This window comes from Acyrthosiphon pisum, chromosome A2 (assembly GCF_005508785.2).
Source record: "Acyrthosiphon pisum isolate AL4f chromosome A2, pea_aphid_22Mar2018_4r6ur, whole genome shotgun sequence".
Taxonomy (NCBI): Eukaryota; Metazoa; Arthropoda; class Insecta; order Hemiptera; family Aphididae; genus Acyrthosiphon; species Acyrthosiphon pisum.
This window is the reverse complement of record NC_042495.1, coordinates 103,229,304-103,250,995: the sequence shown is the minus strand read 5'-3', so window position 1 is coordinate 103,250,995 and position 21,692 is coordinate 103,229,304. Positions and strand designations below refer to the sequence as shown.

At 29.4% G+C, this 21,692-nt stretch overlaps 1 protein-coding gene across 12 annotated transcripts in view; it reads right to left on the bottom strand.

Moving 5' to 3' along the window:
* Positions 1-6,324: 6,324 nt before the first annotated feature.
* Positions 6,325-21,692, bottom strand: part of LOC100163038 — a 312,933-nt gene continuing 297,565 nt past the window's right edge. For all 12 annotated transcript variants that reach the window (XM_029489305.1, XM_029489306.1, XM_029489308.1 and 9 more), the window contains 2 exons: positions 14,369-14,534; positions 6,325-12,218 (listed from right to left, as the gene is read on the bottom strand). In XM_029489305.1, coding sequence (XP_029345165.1) covers positions 14,433-14,534 — 102 coding nt within the window. In that variant the 3' untranslated portion in view covers positions 6,325-12,218; positions 14,369-14,432. The remainder of the gene's footprint in view (positions 12,219-14,368; positions 14,535-21,692) is intronic.

Below are 21,692 nucleotides of genomic sequence, written 5' to 3'. Positions count from 1 at the left end.
TTCCGCGATATTTCGTAAAACGCATAAAATCTAAATAAGTATGTAGGTACTAGGACATTAGGTAGTCACACGCTCACTGAATAAAAATAAATCAAAACACTATAATTTTGTAAACGGGAAAGTAAATAAGAAACAAGAAACATTTCAAATATTTTTATGAAATAATATGCACTAACGACTGTAAAAAATCGACTATATGCCAAATATACCTTTACACCCAAAACATGCAAAAACATGCACTATCAAACTTCATATTATTATTACTATTGTTATGAAATGGATTTGTATCTCAGCTAGCATGTTTTCCTGTGTAGCAAAAAAAACATGCAGATGCATGAACTTACGAGCCCTGCTCATAATATTCATCGGTATATTTATATACAATATATTACCTACCAAAAACCTATTTGTTTGCAAGTTTTTCTTTTCGATTTTCTGTAGTTTGGTTTGTTGAAAACGATAGTGAAGTCAGAATTTAGAGGTCTGACTAATTTTTTGAATTATGACACTGAAATCAGTATATTATAGACTATAGTTATAAATTTAAAAAATATGTGATATTTTTAATAACTTAATATTACTATCAAAGCACGTTTCGTAGCGTAATGGTGATGCATACCTGTCGCAGTGTCACATTATATAGAAGACATTTTAGACATTCAAAATTATTCAACTTCGTTTTTATGTTCAATTGCTTAATAAAAAATACCGAGTGATCTCGAGAAAAAAACTAGTACGTTATGTGATATATTTTATTTGTATGTTCACAATTTATTCGTTTTTTCACCTCAGTAATTATTATAATCGCAATTTAATACCCCCGCCCCCCTTAATTAAATTATTCAATTGTTTCCAAAAATATTAATAAACCGTTAGAAAGCAACCTTTTTCAATCCACCGGGCAGTAAAGTGGGAATCCCTATAGTGCCGGGCGGTAAAGTGGAAATTCCCAAAGGCCAAAAGTGCTGGGCGCGCATATCACGCGTATTTCTTGCATAATCAGACACTGAAATCTATACCACGGTCCTTACAAAATATAAACTTTTGGTAACATCTTATATACATATTATAATCTCCTTGCATGACGCCTAAATATTTTGACTATGTTATAGAAAACGGGTATAACGCGAGGATTTGAAACAGCGTAAAAAGATCTGCATATTATGCATTTATAATTATTATACTTTATAAATTATAAAAATTTAGTGACTTTAACATAAATTTTAATGATATGAAATCGGAAACTTTTAAAACTTTCCTTATGGACACATTCAATTTATACATAATATGATAAACAATTCCAGCAGAATCTACAATGAAAGTATCGATGCAGTATTTTCAAGATAATTGGAAAAAATTACATCACAAACATAGGTACCTATCAGATTTCAGTTATCACAGGGATGTAGTTTCGATTATTGAATATGATCAATATAATAGTTATTAAATAGTAATAATAATATTTTTCATTTATTTTTCATATTTACTTATATTTTGAATGGTTCCACTAAACTGTATTTATAATCTATAATATTTGTTAGAAAAGAAACTTCGTTTCTACCGGATGTCCCAGGCGCGGATTCAGGGGGAGGGGTTATGGGTGCTCGGGAACCCCCTGTCGTCTTAGCCACTAATAAAATAAATTTGTATAATATAATCTAAAATATAAAGGCGAAACCATTTTTTTTAAATTCTGATCGGAGCGATGTGTAGATAATGTTTTATTTTAATTTTTTTAATTTTTTTCTTTGTTTCTGTCATCACCGTATTTGGGGCAGTACAATTGCTTCGATTTTCTTCAACAGTATCTCAATCGATGGGAAAGTGAATCTATAGTTGGTTCATTCAGAAGGTCAAAATTTAAAATTGCAATAGTTTTAAAAGCGCCGGGAAAAATAAAATAAAAATTAAGGAAAACGGGAATTTTTAGGCAAAATCGGTTTTCGACGAAATCAATTCTGGTTTTTGGTGTACCTAACTCTAAAACGAATAAACAGATACAAGAAATGTTCACTATGAATGTTTATATTTCTATACACGATAAAATTTTCAAAATATTTTGATTTGTTTTGAACATTTTTAGTTTCCAATTTTATAAATATTTTTTCTATGAATGTCAATAACATTTTTAAGTTTGAAAATGTATTATATATTGTTACAGTTGAAAAATATTAAAAATGCAGTCACAATTTTTTCTTATAAACATTTAAAGTTCAAATGTTGACAAAATACATGAAAATCACGAAAATGTGCAAATTATTTTGAGTTAGAAATTCATAAAAATTTTTATTTTTGAATCTAAAATTAGAAAAATTAATACAAGATTCCTCATTAGTACCCATGTCTACCTTTATCAAAAAAAAAAATATATCTACCGGAAAGTTAAATTAAATTTTTACATCGTTGTATATTTTCTCGATTTCTCATGTAGGCATGAGTAGGCATATAGCGATTTTCTTATTTTCTTGTAATTCAAACACGAATACTTGTAGATATACCTAAAATTTACATCATATATTATAACATCTTATAAATTCCCATACTTGATAAAATGTACAATATATTTTGAGCCGTTTTGAGCTGTTTACGGACATTTTAAATTTTAAACGCTCAGAACCGTTTTTCTTATACAATATGATATCATATCATTGAATTCAAATTTAACATCATCCATTACAGACTATACAGTGATCCAATTGTAACCTATTGTAAAGCAGAGCGACACCCATTTGCCCACCTTTTTTTTTTGAGCACCCCCTGTTAAAATCTTCTGGATCCGCGCCTGGGGTGTCCCATGACAGCACTCACTTTTTTTTTTTTTGGAACAATTTTTTTATATTTTTAAGTGAATATATATGGGAGTTTGTGGGCAACAACCCTTACTTTTCATATGATATCAGGTGGTAGCTACAGCCCCCAAATACTTTAGCCCTAGTTGCGTCACATGGTAATTACATCTTGTCCAAGCGGGAATATTCTCCTCAAAGAATTTCGATTTTACCGCATTCCTCGTTACGTGGAGATTACACAGCCGCGCGTTGCCCCTCACAACCTAGACAGCATTTTGAAATGATAATATTATATAAATATTTGCTGTCTGGGAACAATTTCTCATTGGCACCCCTATACATTGGTACGCCACTGGTAGTTGGTATGAAGGAAGCATAAACATTTCAAGTCTCTGGGTAATGGGTATTATAGTTTAGCGTGTGTTTAGAATCTACGTTGATCTGCCTGTTCCAAGAACTTTAAGTTCTCCTCAAGTTTTCCAATTTTTGGTCGACTTTTCCGATTTTTCTTTCCGTAGAAACCTTATTCCGACTATTGGGTGCTTACAAACATTAGCAAAAAAAAAAAAAAAAATGAGCCAAATCGGTTCTGCCGTTGTCAAGTGGTGCGATTATTAACGAACAGCCATTCATTTTATATGAATAGATTATTTTTTGTTTTTGTTTTTGGCAATTTTGTCTAAGACTTATTATACTTTAAACCCTTCCCCGAGACTAGTAATAGTTTGAACTTCAAACGCTCATAAAAATTTAATTTGATTTTCAAGTAGACATTTTTTTTTGATGAAGTTAGACAAACTTATAAGGAACATAAGAATATTGTATTTCTAACTCAAAATTAATTTGCCAATTTTTGTCCTTTTTACGTATATTTTGTCAAAATTTTAACTTTAAATGCTTATAAAAAAAAATTGTGACTGTATTTTTTATATTTTTCAACTATCTACCTACTGTATTGTTACAAAATATATCAATATCAGGAGCCTTTTATTAAATGTTCACGCTTTTTTACCCAAAATAAAATGTTATTGAAATTTATTGAACATTTTTTTTTCATTTTTTCTGTTTCTGTTAAATGTTTGGCTTATTGTTGAAATACATTTAAAATACGTTCAACATAATAATATTATATAATATTAAAAAGAAAAACGTACCTATTTAGAATTTGTGACGAATGTACACATTTAATATTATATTGTTTGTAGTTAATAAATAATAGTGTACCTCTTACCAGGTATCTTGCTTGATAAGATATAGTGCGTGAAAAATTTGTATGTAGGTCATTTTTATACAAATTCGGGGTTGGAGTTGTTCCTTATAAGTGTAAGTAATAAAGTACTATTAAGTTATTGCAGATAGTTCTGTAAATCATCTGAATATATTCAGTGACTTCATTTGATTAACGCACTGCTAATTTTAAAAGCAGCCGGTTGTATTGGTTAAAATACAATTATTTTTACTATATTTTGAAAATATAATTTAAGGAAGGTTAGTTCTAAAATTTTTTTTAATGGACAGAAGGCACTACAGGTATTATTCCTATTTTATCTACTAGCTCAAATTTGGCAAAAAGTTATTTTTGTAAAACTGGTGACATAATGACTTATTATGTCGTTTTGAAATAACGAATTATATAATATATTGATACAGTTTTTAAATTTGAAAATCTATATTATAGATTCGTGGGTGTGCCGTGTGCGTATACAAGCTATAGGAGTAACAGAAACTTGACGAAAAAAAAATGATGCTACTTAAACGTATGACAATAATTGTTAAAATTATATGATTAGTATATAATTTAAGAAATATATTCATGTAAGTAAATTTCCAAAAAAAATATTTTGAAAAAAGTTATTACGTTCCAAATTAATTTAATCAAGACAATATTTATATTTTAAAAAATTCTAAAAAATAAACTACTTAACTTAGATAAATGTTTTTGTTATAAAAATTGTTTTTATAGTCAGATTCACAAATTGGCCATTTTGAATATATCCAAGAAAATTTCAATCAAATTTCAAATTTTTTATTTTCAGTGTTAAGAAATAAAAATAATATTTTGTGTACTATATATTGTGTAAAAAATATATACAAAAGAAAATTTTAAATTTTGAAAATTACAAAAGTTGTTCCAAAAGTCAGTTCTATCTGCTACATTCTGTATAAGGTGTGGTGTTAAATTGTAACTATATGTGTATGTATGGTGTGTGAAGGAAGTAGGAACATAATAATATTATACCTGCAATAAAAGTTAAAACCTGCCTATAGGTATATTATGTATTTTTTAAGTGCTACTTATTATTGGTTAATATTTAAGAATAATACTTACATGGTGGTTTATTTAAACACTCAATTATTTGAAGTCCTTACATAATAATGAGGTTTTTACTATTTTTTATCGGTATAATTTGTTAGGTTTTTGTGTGGCACCAATGCACCATACATTTTTAATTCCATACTCCGAAGCAACATTTTTTACCGATGATTTCGATGTATTTAAATTAAATCTTGAACGAATCAGTAAGCAGCAGTACCATAGAAACCGCGGTGCGGGCGTGGTTCATTGAACCAGTGCTCCATGCCTCAATGGGATGTCAGCGCACAATTTGTTTTCTCTCTCTGGCCCACGCGCAACATTGACAAAACGCATTTACACAAAATCATTTTTTCTATATTTTTAAGTAATCTTAGGGTAATATCACTCATTAACAAAAAAGATGAAGAATAATAATTTTGAGGGAATGAAATATCGATTTGTCTAAATAATGTCTCAAAACAATTTAAACATAATTTAAATTTACAAAATTTTACTGTTTATTTTGAAAGTCGAATACAAAGTCAAATAACAATAAAATATAAAATCGATATGTCATTCCCTCAAAAATATTATTCTCTATATTTTTTGTAATGGGTGATATTATTCTAAGATTACTTGAAAACATAGAAAAAATGATTTTGCGTAAATGCGTTTTGTCAATGTTGCGCGTGGGCCAGAGAGAAAAAACAAATAGTGCGCTGACATCCTCAAGATAATATAAGTACCTACATACTAAAATATTTTTTAAAATATCATAATATGATGAGTATATTTCACACGATATAGGTGCCATATTATCTATTGATGCATTTGTTTTATATATCTATATCATGTTGTTTATATAGTGGAACACTAATGTCTATTTGTTAAAGACACTCATTTGAAATAATGAAATGTCAAAGTGTCGTATGTTATTAGTAGAATAATGATGATGCCATTTGCTTTTAAATTGTACCAGCTATATCTATTGCTTATTTAGAATATGTTCAGATTAATTAATATTAATGGACACTAATGGGTTGACAGATTAAATTTTCACCGGGCCCATCTAATTCTAGCTACGGCACTGGTATGCTGTACCTATAGTATTATTATTACATGTATAGTTTAGAAGTGCATTGTGGATTGACACAAAATGTTGATACAGATTTCCACCCTGTTTATACATGATGGATCGGACATTAAAGAATATGCGATATAATAATATATTAAAATATATAACATATACTTATTATATATTTATATACCTATATATATATTATATAAAGACATGAAGTCATACTTGATACTTTTAAGTGAGTTTCCTTAATACTCCAGTGATTTTTGTTTCTGATTCGTTTTACAATTTTATGTTTTTTTCTGATTTCCGTGCAATTATCGTGTTTAACATATATAATATATTTTATTTAACATAATATTATTATAAATCATCAACGTGTAAATTTACTGAGTGCAACGTTTGCCGTATCTCACAATGTATATATATCATGTTATATATATAATATATAATCATTACATAAATTATTATTATACATTTAACAAATTGGTTATACAATCGTTAACACGTGGGTGTGTATGTGTATGTATGTGTGTTTGTGTGTAAAATAGATATATAATTTATATATCTTATTAAAATAATACAAATCATACAATTATACAAATAATAATAGTAATAATAATAATAATATTTACGTGTACATATAATATACGTATATAGGTAATAATATAATATATTATATTCCATAAATGAACAATAACGATCGTGTAACAAATTACATATTATTATTAATGTTATAATTTTAATTATTATTATCATAATGGGCGTAAAAAAAAAAAAAAAAAAAATCAATTTTTGATCACAATTTTACCCTACGCTATCCTCCTTCCGCCGATCCTGCGGGTATTCACGCACGTACGCAGTTTGTTTCCGATTTGTTATCGTGTACGGAAATATTCGCGTTTGGCACACGTCGGCCGTTTCGATAGGTTTTTCCGGGCGACGGGCGAAAAACAAGAAGCGAAAAATAAAACGAGTGATTTCTAAACTTATAGACTTCTATATTATTATATAAATTTTAATTAACGCTCGTTCGTATCGGGTATATCGGTATAGGCATTATAGGTAGAAGATACCTTCTATATATTATTATTGTTTTCATCAAATATTATATTCGCGAGAATACCACATTATAATATTATTATGATCATAATCATATTTTTTTATATATTATATATTATTAATATTATACCTATATTAATTTTAAAAACATTTTTCAATTACAATTTTCTAAGACATTTATCGCGGCGCACGCGAAACGCTCACATTACAGCTGGTAATATATGATGTGGACGCTACGCGTGCACCGAAAGCTCACAAGTGGAAGGGCGGCGAGTAAGTGTACAATACATATAGTATTATTATTTAATAGGCGTATAAATAACGACGTATTATAATATACATAACCTATATTTCATAATAATATATAAGTCGACGACGGCCGCCGGAGAATGAAACCACATCACGTATCTCGTGCGGCCGAATCGTACGCGGTTCTTATATTAATATTATATTATGTACATGAGAAAAAAAACATTTTAACACAATATAATATTTTAACGTAAAAACAGAATTAAAAAAAAAAATATAATAATTATAATAAAATAAACAAGTACAAACGAATAATACATAATATTATATATTATCATCATAATGCAATATACAACACACATTTTGTGTTATGCGGCATTAGCGTTTTTTTTCCTTACACAATTAATTTTTATAATAATATATATATATATTTTATAAAACGAAAGCATATTTATTTTATATAGGTAACATGGTATACAATGTTCAGGTGAGAGTGACTGCTGCGCACGATAATATTATAATACATATTATAAGTACACCTATATGCGTATAAAATAATATTGTAGTAAATAACACACATACCCGATATAGGTACCTATATGCAGTTATATAACATTACATAATAATATATTATACGCTACTGTGGGCACCGCTTTTATAATATACTCAAATATCGTTTGGACGTATGCAAGAGTAATTATGCATATTATATTGTATTGATTGTGTGTGTAGTTGTTCGCTCCCAGACTAGGTAACCAGTTGCTATAAATTCATACCTACATTACTTTTTACCGACTCCCCTATATATAATAGTAATACTGATAATATTATTGATCGCGTATATGGGCTGCTTTACTCGCGGTGGCGGTCGAATGATATTATCGGGTGGGTGGGGGAGGGGGTTGTGTCTGATGCTTTTATAACATCCACGATTTGATCGTTAAAAGTATAATTAACGCGAAAACGAAGATGATAAAAGATTTGCGTTGTTCATATACATAGTTATAATTTACGAAATAATTAAACAATATTTAAATTTAAATATCGGCGGAAGCAAATATTATGCGGCCATACGCCTACGCATAATTAGTGGCAAGAAAATGTGTTCGATGTGAAATGTAATATAATAACAATATAATATTATAGGTACATGTATAAATATTATGTATGATATTGTTACGTTTTAGGTTATAAACAGGTCTATGGCTAACCTATTATACCTAATCTAACCACTATAGAGGTTTTCTATATATTTTGTCGTTCGGTAACGGAATCAAGTTTTGGCCGATATTTTTTTAGAACTTAACTATCGACCTATAATATTCTATATGTAGAAAAAAAATTAACTAACTGTTTTTTTCTCGACAATTTGCCAATCTTGATTGCTCAGTTCCCGGGGAGGTTTTTATTTTATGGGTGAAAGTTAATTCTAAGAAGGATGGTATTTGTTGAATATTTTACTCGGAGATAAAATATTTTTAGATTGTAGATGTTGTCATTGACGTTTTCCAGTGAATACTGAATATAAATACCGATTAAAATAATATATATGTGTGCGCTGGTGAGTGAAACTTTTTTACAGAGGGTACGGAAAACAAATCGTCACGTGACGGCCAACACGGTACCGTACACGAAACATACACGTTTCTATTGTTTGTTTTGTATAAAAAAATTTTAAAAATATAATAAATACCTATATCAGAAAAAATGCAAAAAAGCAGGTGTCCCCGACATGAATCGATACCACAAACATGTGGTTGATATAGCTCATGGTATTGAACATTGTGTCATTATCTATCGTGCCGTGACAGTCAACCGTGATGGTTTTTTATTCGTACCTTCTGTAAAGAAGTTTTACTTCAAAAATTCCACGTACCTAATGATTGGCAATTGGTATTATTGAAAATGGATATTTTAAAGTACCTAATGAAATTATGTAAATAAAAATATTTTCTAGATATAAAAGACAATTGCTTCAGAAAATGTTGTTAATATTTCATACATAATATGTTCAAACAAATTTTTAATGCGTTAAATTCATAGTCCTGATTATGACATTTGTCGATTGAGTTGTGTTTAGCGTGAAGATTTGTACGTTTGCTTAACCCTTTTACTACCCCTTGTAACCTACTCTAAAACCGATTAGTAACGTTAATATTATTACAATTAAAGTGACAGTATAAAAGTTACAATAAATGATAAACTAAACGTGTTTAGAATTCATTAAAAATCATTTGAGGTGTTTATGGTTGTTTATGGACCGTTTAAAAAGGAGGACGCAGATATCAAAAGTGGTACAATGCTCGCTAATGTGGGAAATCTGGTTATACAGGAGTAAAAAAATATCGAGTTAAAAGATTTATTATAATCTCGTATGCTCATAACACTAAAAGTATTGTACACCCAATATTACAATTTGCAGGATAGCACATTATATATTGTCAAGCACGTTTAGTTTTATAGTAAGAGATTATTTGTATCTCGATATGGATAATTTACGTGTCACAAAAACTTATGTTCTGGTGGTGAGTTATGTAGTTATCTAAATAGAAGGATATATTTTAGAATTTCTTCGCTATATAAGGAAACAGGACGGTAGTCACGCGGAACAGTTGTAAAGCCCTGTCTGGCAAACATGTCTGAGCATGACTGTGATGGATAGGTACAACACGTATGCCTGTCGATTGATTAGGTCGAGTGTAAAGCGAAGATCAGTTATCTTCTCTAGTCACGCGTTATAACAATCACTATTCGTTGAAAACGAGTGAAAAACTTTCGGATTTATGTTATATTATACTTGTACAGTAGTTGTACTCATATTTCGTTTAGTTGAATATCTATAGTATATGTGGAGGACAGCATTGTTTATAGTTAATTATATATATATAGTATATATTATTATGTAAATATAATACTTAAATATGGTGGATATAAGAAACACAGGTTTTTGTTTTTTTTCGGCATGGTAAAATATATTAGTATCCTTATAAATGTTTCTCGGCACGACAGAAAAAATAAACTTTATGCCTACACAGATCACTGGTAATAATATAATAATTGTTTCGGACGTTCGTGAACATGTGTGAGTGTATGTGTGGTGTGGACGGGTATCAAAAGCTCAAAAGTCAGCGGGTGGATAGTAGCGTATTATTATTATCGTAAATACATTATACCAGAAGTACCAATATATCTATATATGTATAATATAATATTATATAACATGCAAATACATATTTATAATATTATAGACAGCAGTCGAAGATTGTTTTTTTAAAACTTAATTTGGGTCAAGGCGGGGACGCGCGAGATACCCTAAATATATAAATATTTTTATTTTTCGAAAACTTTTTAAAATTTAATATATATTATTATTAGATAATATAATGTAGTACCTCCATGTCCATAACGGAAACAAGTGTCGGACAAAAAGTATTATTCAGCGTAAGGTATAGGTAATATAATTTATATATAATTTTTTTTATATATATATATTATTATTATTATTATTAATAGTTTTAACCACGAAATAACATTATATATATATTATTATTATATGTATATATAATATATAGCTCAGCGTACGACAAAATGTAATTTACACATAGCATAGCTAAACGATTATTATAGCCAATAATATTAGGTAAACACCTAAGTGCCTGGTTGAGATAATAATATGTTTTGTTAATATTTCTTTAATAAAAAAAAATAATAAAAAATTATAAGTGTGAATAGCCTGTAAAACACAATCCAAATCTAGGCCAGTATACAAATATAATATATATATAATTAATATAATATATAACTGTACGAATATAACGTTAAAATACTGTTTTAGGCTTACAAAATGATTATGTTTCATGATTTTACACACGCGTACGAGTGCGATTTTCTCTGCAGACTAAAATATATTATTATATAACTACAGAGAGATCATATTTATAATAATATGCTAGAATAATAAATTTTTTTCATTAAATTTTTTTTTTTTTTCAAGAAAATTGGTCGTAATTTTTTTTACATAATATAATATTTATATTGTTATTATTATGTATGTTCGCGTATAAAATAGAAGTTTTACGTATATATGTGTGTGGGTATGAAGATGAGTCGTCGAATGGGTTATAGAACATAATATAATATAGTGGTAGCACGAATATGAAGAGGGTATACAGTTTTCTATAAATCGATTGGATAAGTAATAACAGCAACAACAACAACAACATACACACACACGCGCGCCATACACGTCGCACAAACAAGCACAACGAGCAGGCACAACACGGTGAATTATTATATTTTCGTAGAGTCTCGTCGGCGTAAATATATAATAATATATATCTGTGTTGTACACAACAAAGTAGTGAGCGAGGGATGGAGGGGGTGTAATTTAACAACTCCTGTAGTAGTTTGCTGGGGGGGGAGGTGGGTGAGTGGGCTAGTTTCCTCAGCCGCGAGGGGGTTGTTCGAGGAGACTGTCGAGGGGGTATAGAGAATTGCGATACCTGCTTATGCGTTTGTATATAATAATATATATATATATATTACGCGTGTGTGTGCGTGTGCGTATGTGTGTGTCGGGTGTATGTAAAAGTGAGTATTTGTATGAATGTGTGTGTGTGTATAATTCGGCGTCGCGGATTGTTTCAACGTTGACCGATCACCAACAGCGGTCGGTTCTGCGAGTTGGAATGTCGACGGCCGCAAGGCCGGTCGTCGTCGTATCTCTCGTAGTCCGAGGGCAAAGCTGTTGTGAAAAAAAACGAACATGAGATGATATTAATATTTAATAATAATAATATTATATATAGACTACGATTTATAGCTTATTGCACAGTAGCACCAGGTTGGGTGAGTTGTATACGTCACTATACACACATATCATATTACGGTAGATACTATAAAATAATAATATATAAGTAGGCACTAGGCGTATATTATTACGGACAGCCGCCAGCGAGATTTGACGTTGGGTCTTGATGACACTATACGTACTGTATGTCTGTATTACCTAGAGGCCAGACTGAGCCAGACTTCGTATTTTATTCGGAAAACGTATAAATTATATGGTTAGATCCATGTTTATATTAACGTACATTATAATAATTATAATAATTCGCAATCTTCCCAGATCCTGGACTAGAAATTTAAATGAGCTAGTATAGTTTAGTGTTTTCATATAGTGTATTAACTTAAGGCTAACCACCTACCTAACCACTGATGTTCAATTTCCATACGAAGGAATATTGTTCTTTCCTTCTCTCTAGTATATTAGTATTCGGTGCTGACTATCCCTAGTCATATAAATCGAGTCTAAATCTCGACTAGTATACATGCAAACTCCATTTTCCACGAGACTCGATACATTTTTGTTGCGCCCAAACAAGTGGTGAGGGATGGTACACAAACGTGCTATATCAGTCCTATGGCACGTATAATATAAGTACCTACTGTGTAACATTCATATTTATATAACAATCTTAAAAAAAAATCGTAACAACATGTAATATGTTGACACGTTTTAAGTTTAACAAATAAGAAGTGGGTTTGTAGGTAACGCTCTGCTGCATATTAGGTGTCTAGAGAGTCATACTGTAATAGATATGTTAAATTTGAATCCAATGATATAAAATCATTGTATACGAAAAACGATTCTGAGCGAAGACGGTCTGCCAGTCTATAATATCAAGAAGTATAATTTATAATACTATTGTGATTTAAATAATTTGTTTTACTATTATAGGCATTAAGTATTACTACAGTAGGTTAAATTCATTTTTGCCAAAACAATTCATATAATTGCAGCATAATTATCTACTATAAAAGTTTCATATACCCACAAATAATATTTTGAAATTACAACAAAATAAATAAAACCACCTTATTCTTGGTTTTAATATGTAATTTTGTCTAAATTTGAACTTAAAATGTCTGTGAAAAAGTACTGTTTTAATATATTTTTAGATTTTTTAGTTACAGTATTAAATGTGCCTATGTATTTTTAATATTTTTCAACTGCTATTGTAACATTATATCAGGAGCCTTGTATTAAATTGTAATGCATTTTTACCCAACAAATACAATTTTATTGACAATTAGGTATAGAAAAAAAACTAAAAATATTGAAAATTGACAATGTCCGTAAACAGCTCAAAAAGAGTCAAAATATTTTCTTAATTGTATGTTGTATAGACAATGAAAATATAAGTATTCAGTGAAATTTTCATGTATATACAGTTATTTGTTTTTGAATTACAACAAAATAACAAAATTACTACATGAGAAATCGAGTCAATATATATTTTGTAAAAATATGAACTTCAAATGCTCATAAAAATTTGATTTGATTTGCTTGTAAACATTTTTTTTTGACAAAGGTAGAAAAACTTATGACAAATCTTGTATTACATTTTCAAATCTTAGATTTAAATATAAATTTTTTTATGAATTTTTACTCAAAATAATTTGCACATTTTCGAGAAATCTTTACTTTTGACTTGTAAAATCAGTACATTCATCGCTCTCAATTTATATTATATACATACACTATAATATAGTTTATATTATGATATAATATTATTAGTGATTATGAACGGAAATGAACTATAGATATTCGGCAGAAAAAACATGATATGTGTGTACTGTGTACAAGACGTAAAGTGATGGCGATTCACCAAGATTGACCGATCACTGACATTATATTATTTTAATCGTGAATAAATTATTTATTTATAATTACTGTAAGCTAGCTGTGTGCTTAAAAATCCGGAAATTCATTTTTAAATAAATCGATATTGACGTTATGGGAAAAAATAAACACGAGCATTCTCGGTGAATCGTACCGTACAACTAGTAAACATATTATATAATATTATATTATGAATTATGTATACTTACAGGGGCTCAAGAAAGGACGTCGAGACATGGAGAAGCGATGCGTCACGTATCGCTCACCCGATTGTCACACCTCCTGCAGGAACTTCACCGGGCACATTCCCTGTTTGTTCTCTGCGTTTCTGATCATTACTGAGCCGTCTGGTCCTTCGCCGATCTGGATAACGATCTATATGTTAACAAACATACGAAACGCGTCAGATGTCGTCGTCACAGCTAGCCAGGGTATACGCAAAGTGAATATTCTAAGTAGGCGCACGTAATGTGCATAATAATGCAACATAATTATTATGATGGAACGTCCTCACACCCACGCCAGTACCAGAAACATGTTCACAAAATCACGCTTTTATACAAAAGTATATTATTACTTTCGTTGTAGGTACCAAACGAATAAATTACATACAATTCTAGCTGTATATTATCCGACTTCACCATAATGGTTAATACATTATGGTTTTACACTTTTTAATTCTGAATATATTTTTGAAGTCAACATAAAAAATAATGAAGACAAATTCAACGAATGCTTAAAAGATGAAGTATATCATTAAGATTGGTATTCGTCTTCAAGACAAACACTAGTTTTTATATAAAAAATATGTCCGTGATTAATAAGTAAGCAAATCATAAAAGTAATCATTGTAATTTATTGTGTTCATAAGTATTTAATTTTTTTTAAATATATTTGTAAAACAATGTTTATACCGTATTTCTACTAACTATAATAGTAATATAATCTATAGACTGTAACCAATGGCCACCATTTCAAACCAAAAAATATTCGATTTTTATAAGTCAAAACTAAATACATATGCGATTAACTATTAATTGATTTATATGGGTAAATACTACCCTCTAAGTTTTAAGGAATTTAATGATATTACATTTATCGAAAACGGTCCAGTAGTTTATAAGTATGTGGAGGACAATTACACAGAGAAACATTCATTTTTATACGTTATACCAGCTATATTAGGACCATATTCCATTTTTTTTTATTTATTCACTTTACACAGCTTATGTACATCTATTTATTTATCTTTTTTTTTTTTTTATATAATAAATTATTTTATTTACTTTAACCATTGGCAAACATATATTTATATACACAAAAAAATTTTCGATTTCCTTTTGCCGAAACAAAATTCTTGTATGAGTCCATTTTTAAGATACCAATTTTAAAAATCTTTTCTAGTGCATCGATGACTTATTGCATCATGAAAGTTTCAAGTCTATATTGTATATCATAGTTTTGGCTGTACATGGTCAGTACATCTTTTTATATATACAGATGGTATATACAACGCGTATTATATAGTCATTTGAGGTTTTTTTACTGTTATAGAACGAAGAAAATGTTAATTTAAAATAAAAGAATAGTGCACAAAAAGTTTCTTTTAAAGCTACTTTTCAGATTGAATATTCCGTATTTTGGATGTTTTTCGTGTTTATTTTTAGATTTTACAGTCGATTCGTTTTAATGTACCTACAGTGAGGTTATCTGACAAAAAGATTGAAAAAAAGAAACGAAATTCGATGAATATGCGAAGTAGCCAGTAAACTCGTATCGAATAAAATCGATTTTGGTTATTTAGTTGAAATTGTATTATTTTAGTTATAAATCAGAAAACAATATTCTTTGATACACTGTCATTACCAATGTAGAACTTCCGTGTGAAATTTTTAATACTTCTTAAATAAACAGTACTGTGCTTAAACGATAGCCGATAATTATATAATTATCGGTTCCAATGCAATTGGTAATAAATAGAATCGTTCATTTACAACTTGTCATAATAAATTACAATAATACACAATACGAATAATATTATAACGTAATATTACGTTACAGCTGTGTCAATATTATCGAATGATTTTCTGACAGTATAACACGGCGATGTGTATATGCAATATAGGTACATTGCTGCGTAGAGACTACATAATATTATTAAAACGTTCAATTATAATAATATCTCGAAATATTATGCTATTATAGTTTTATAAGTCGTAACAATAGTGTAATATTATTGTTTTGACATGTCCGTTTCCGAGTACTTAACTTACTATCATTTCAAATGACCAAAGGAAAAACAAAAGCTAAGAGATGTCAAACCTGACGGACCGTTATTATCAATAAGTCCAATTATTCCAGTTGCTCGGGAACGCGCCAGGGTCTGGGTAATTTGGGTAACTGAAGTTGTGCGATACGCGATAGACGCATAGCATATTGCCGTCTCGACGGAATTGATTTTCAGTGTTTTCGGTTGCCCGTTCTATTGACGGCCGAACGGTTAGTTGCGTATTTCGGAGAGGTCAAAGTGACTTACAATTTTCGACTAATTCGTTTGCGTTCTAAAACTATTGAAGTACAACAACAAAGGATAAATTACTGTTTAATATAAATTGTATTCGATTACGATATTTCCAAAATAAGTAAAATATAATTGAGCGAATAATGATGACCGGGACACAAAGATTGGCGAGGAGGGGTTTTCTACCACAAAAAATAAAAATAAATCTAAGAGTCGTCTTATGTTAAACGTTTCATTTTATTAGTGGATAGCTTAAAGTTAGGTTAAGTTACCTAGAAAAAATGAAAATAAAAATAAAAGGAAATCAGACCGGGGTCTATTAAATTATAATATGTAATATAAAATCTTCATCATCAAACCTTACAATTCATTTTTTTTAAATTTGGAATGTTTTAATTAAATTAGTGTAACACGCTGTGCTTTAATTAATGATACCAGTTTTATTTTTTACCAAAAAATGGAGTATGGTCGTGTTGTAATAATTTCGGAATAATTGTTTTTATTTTTTGTTATTATTATTAAAAATGAAACGTAATTAAAATTTTAATTGTCTATAATACCTACTCCTCTTGCACCATAACAATATCGCAGAATTTATTATTTTTTTTGACCTCGCCCGGAATATAGCTAGTGTGAGACAGTGGGACGCTGCAAAACGTGAACAATCTTGGGTGAAGGTACCTCATTATCTGCTACCGGGGATCCATAAATAAATATATATATATTGTAACGTTTGGCACGGTTCAACACGTGTAAACACAATACGAGTATACGTCTAATAACGGATACTGATAACAGCAATGCCATAGTACCGATGCGCACCGGCTCCAAGTTTTAATGTATTATGTACGCATCACTCGCGAGATAAGATTTGACATTATTTATTACTGTTATATAATATAATATAATAGGCATCTATTTACAAAAAACTATCAAACAGCACAAACGTTCGAAATGGGTTTTCCCCCTGTATTTTCCGAAAGTCTGTCACTATATTACAACACGGTATTTACGAATATCAAACATCAAACGATATTAGATATACCGAAAATCGTTTGAACTGAGGAGGGAAAATTGTAGTTGGTTAAACAGCACATATGTTTGAAACGGTTTTTTTCTCCCTTTATTTTCTTTGTGCCTGAACACACTATAATACAGTGTGATCGAATATCAAACATCGCAAACAATCCTATAGATAATACAAAAACTGGTTTGAATTTGTCTGGGGAAATAATTTGTAATTTGTTTAGATATATAGCCAAGTTTCTGATTGTTTTCCGGTATTTTAGAAGAACTTAAAGAACTGTTTATTCTTGGCTTTTAAGAAGACACCTTGCAAAAAGTGTTTTTACTTCCGTTCGATTGTCATGATCACACACTGGCTAAAAGCAATGATGATGTAGAGGCACCTATACTATGATATTATAATACTATCAATTGAATTCGAGAAATACGTTCATCTACGGACTTTTCACCTTTTGTTACCGTTTTAATCATCGTTTATTTTTTCTCCGCTGGGATAATTATTTTCATAAACCTATTATTATTATAACTACTAAAGTAACGTCACAGAATACTTTACAATGTAAATACATTAATTTTCAAACGAACGAAAACACTAACATTACCGCGTACATAACGTATATGATATACAGAGATATAAAACGATTTTCATAGTATGTGCACTCCCGCTACGAACCTATCTCACTTATTTGACGAAAAACGAATTATATTATATTATAATCAGGGAACGGTACGAAATCGATAAAACCTAACCACGAGACAATGCAGCCGCAAGAGTTGGTTAGTCGTGTATTTTCCCGGTACCTATATACGTAAACAAGTGCCACGCCTAACAATATTATTACCTATAAAATACGAGTGGAAAATTCAAGGTTGCGTCAGATGGAAAAAAAATTACAAGAATAATATATTTACACAGTTATTATCTACGAATCGTATTGCCTGCAGGTGGTTATTAAATTCGATCAAAACGCGTGATACAACGATGACGTTTACAAACTGGAATATCTGTAAATCGTGTATTTCAATTATATATTATTTTATCTACTGATTTATGGTCCGGGGTCTTATGCAAAGTGATAATATGTATATGTTATACTTTATGTTTTAACTGAAAAAATTGTTTGTTATTCATTTATTCACCAACATAAAAAAAATTCTGTATATAAATATTTTTTATTTAAGAGAAAATATGAAAAAAAAACGAGCAAAGAAGAGCATATATTATACATTCTACATGCCAAGTATGTGGTTACCGCAAGTACATGATTTATGGGCACACAATTAAATAAAACCAAAACTATAAAATATCGTTTATCAAAGACGAAATAATTAAAGTACAATTATTTACACTTGTGTTTAATTTGTGAGGCTAAATTGAGAAAATAACGATCATTTAAATCACAAGAGTTAGTCGATTATCAATTGTTTTCAGGGAATTTTACTTAAAACAACTTCCTTTAGTAATTTTTTTTAATTTAATAACTTCTACTGTTTTTGCCACTTAATTTAATAACAATACAATATGGAATTTGGGAGCTGGTAACAATGGCGTTTTGTAACAATGGTAACGAGTCATCTGGACGGACGGACACAACTACAACTACTACAAAGTATATTTTATACCAATTAGAGTAAGTTTATATTATATTATTATACTATATATATGCATTGTGTATAAAAAGAGACTTTAAAGTCTAAAAAGTAAAAACAGTGAAAACAACAATTTCATCCTAATTAAAGTTATAATTTAAAAACATATTTGAACGTTGTAATATAGGAAAATAATACAATATTATTACGCAGCAAATGGATGAAATATTAAAATATAGAGCCGATATTAAAGTAGAGTTATTTGTGATAAATTTGTAGTAATTCGATTTTATTTTTTGAACAATAGGTGTCGTATTGAAGGGTAAATTATCATAATAATATAAAACATAGATTTTTTAACGAGAAAAAATGACTTGGGAAAAACATGGGTTCGCACATTTCACACACACACACAGACATATATATATATATATAGTATTATAACTAGATTGCAGTTTTTTACAACCTAATTTGAATACAGATTGCTTCATTTGCAAACAGCAAATTATTAAAACGATCGCAATCCTTTACTTATCTTTTGAATTTTTTTTTAACATTCCGGTATGTTCGTCGATTTAGCAAAACAGTGTTATATAATTGGATTTTTTTCTTTTGTTTTAAGTATTGAAAATCGAGATCCGACTTTTTAGTCTTAGAACATTACAACGCGATTAAATTAAATCATGTTGGTGAATTTTATAATGAAATAACTTTTATTTTTATAATTCAAATAAACTGTTCAAATAAAAGTCTGACAGAAAACAATTTTGACATTGTGTAAAAGAACATAGTTTATCGAACTCGATTTATAACGTTACTTAATAATAACCCGGAGTGGGCCGGATACAGCATTTATTCGGTCACTACCAAGCAGTTAGGTATATAAAATGGACTCCATATATGAAATTATTGGACCCTCTCCCTAATCAGTTAAAAGAATTATATGTTTATTGTTTTGCTTGTTGACATTATTGAGGTATTGTTACAATATATAGCACAAACCAATATTTAAATCTATATTTCATTCTATAAAAATAGTCGAAGAATATATTGGTTATGCATTTAGGGTTGCACGTATTATTTTTTTTAAATGTTTAATGTGACCATTACGTTTACCGTATGGGTAGTGATCAGTTTTAGTAGTACCATATCCAATGCTATAATGCTTTGTAGATAAATATAGGTAAATAGTAAATGTTTGGTATTTACAGGTAATTTTCGATAAAATTGCAAAATATATACAGAAACATGGTTGAGACTTAAATATATAAAAATCAAATTTGATTAGTTGTCTAACGATATCAGTTGTTATTTTAACACTTGGATTTCTCTCACTTTGACGCTTGATAGAGGTGATTTAAATAATGCTGGACGTGTTATTTTTTTTTTGTTTGCTTACAACTGTAGTCAAGTTTTGTTATAGGCTATTGTGGTTGCATACCACGACAGTTCTCACCACATTTGCGTTTTTCTCAAAAACTTCTTGAAATCTTAAAATTAACTTCTGTGTTGTACAATTTGTTGAAATCGGTGCAATTTATAGTTTATGCGCGCCTAGTTTTGTTTGATGACACATTTTTTTAAAGGTTATTATCTCAAGAGACGTGATTATAAAAAAAAAATTAAAAAAACTCACATAATATACAATTGCATAAAAAATTATTTATTGCTTCGTTCGGGATATAAAATCGAATTTTTTATTCTTCATGTTGAGGGTAATTTAATTTATTGAATTCATGCATTGAAGATATATTTTTATATCGTGTACAAATATAGTAGACACAGCAAATGTATACAAATAAATGTCCGAAAACGTTTTCATAAAAATTTGTGTTAATTATGCGTTTGATGGTATACTGTTATAATATATAACCGAAAACGGTACGAATAGGAATAAATAGATTTAACCGTCAAAGTATGAACATCAGGGGACGGTGTAAGTGCAAAACGAATGTTTTGTCATTCCAATAACCTATATAGTATATACGCGTATAGTGTATACATATCAGAATATAATAGTATACTATACGGTTTTATGTAAAATAATGGGCCAAAAGGGAATGTGTTGGAAATAACGTTTTGAGTAGGCACACGGAAACACAACCGCAGCAGTGTAAATGTATAATAATATTAATTCCCCGCAATTATTGTTTGGCTGGTTATCGTGGTACCTACCTGTACAACGTTATACGTGGGATGATAATATATTTAAATTTATATAACATATTATGCGACGATTAATCCATGGCATGGAGGTATAGGTAGTAATTTACGTTTAAGTGATAAACCACACTAGGCGTCAAGAGTCGGATAAATAATCATTATTATTTTTGCTTTTAGGATATGCACCACACGTTCTAAAGTTAATGTCAATTTTTTTCAGTGCCATGAAGGTA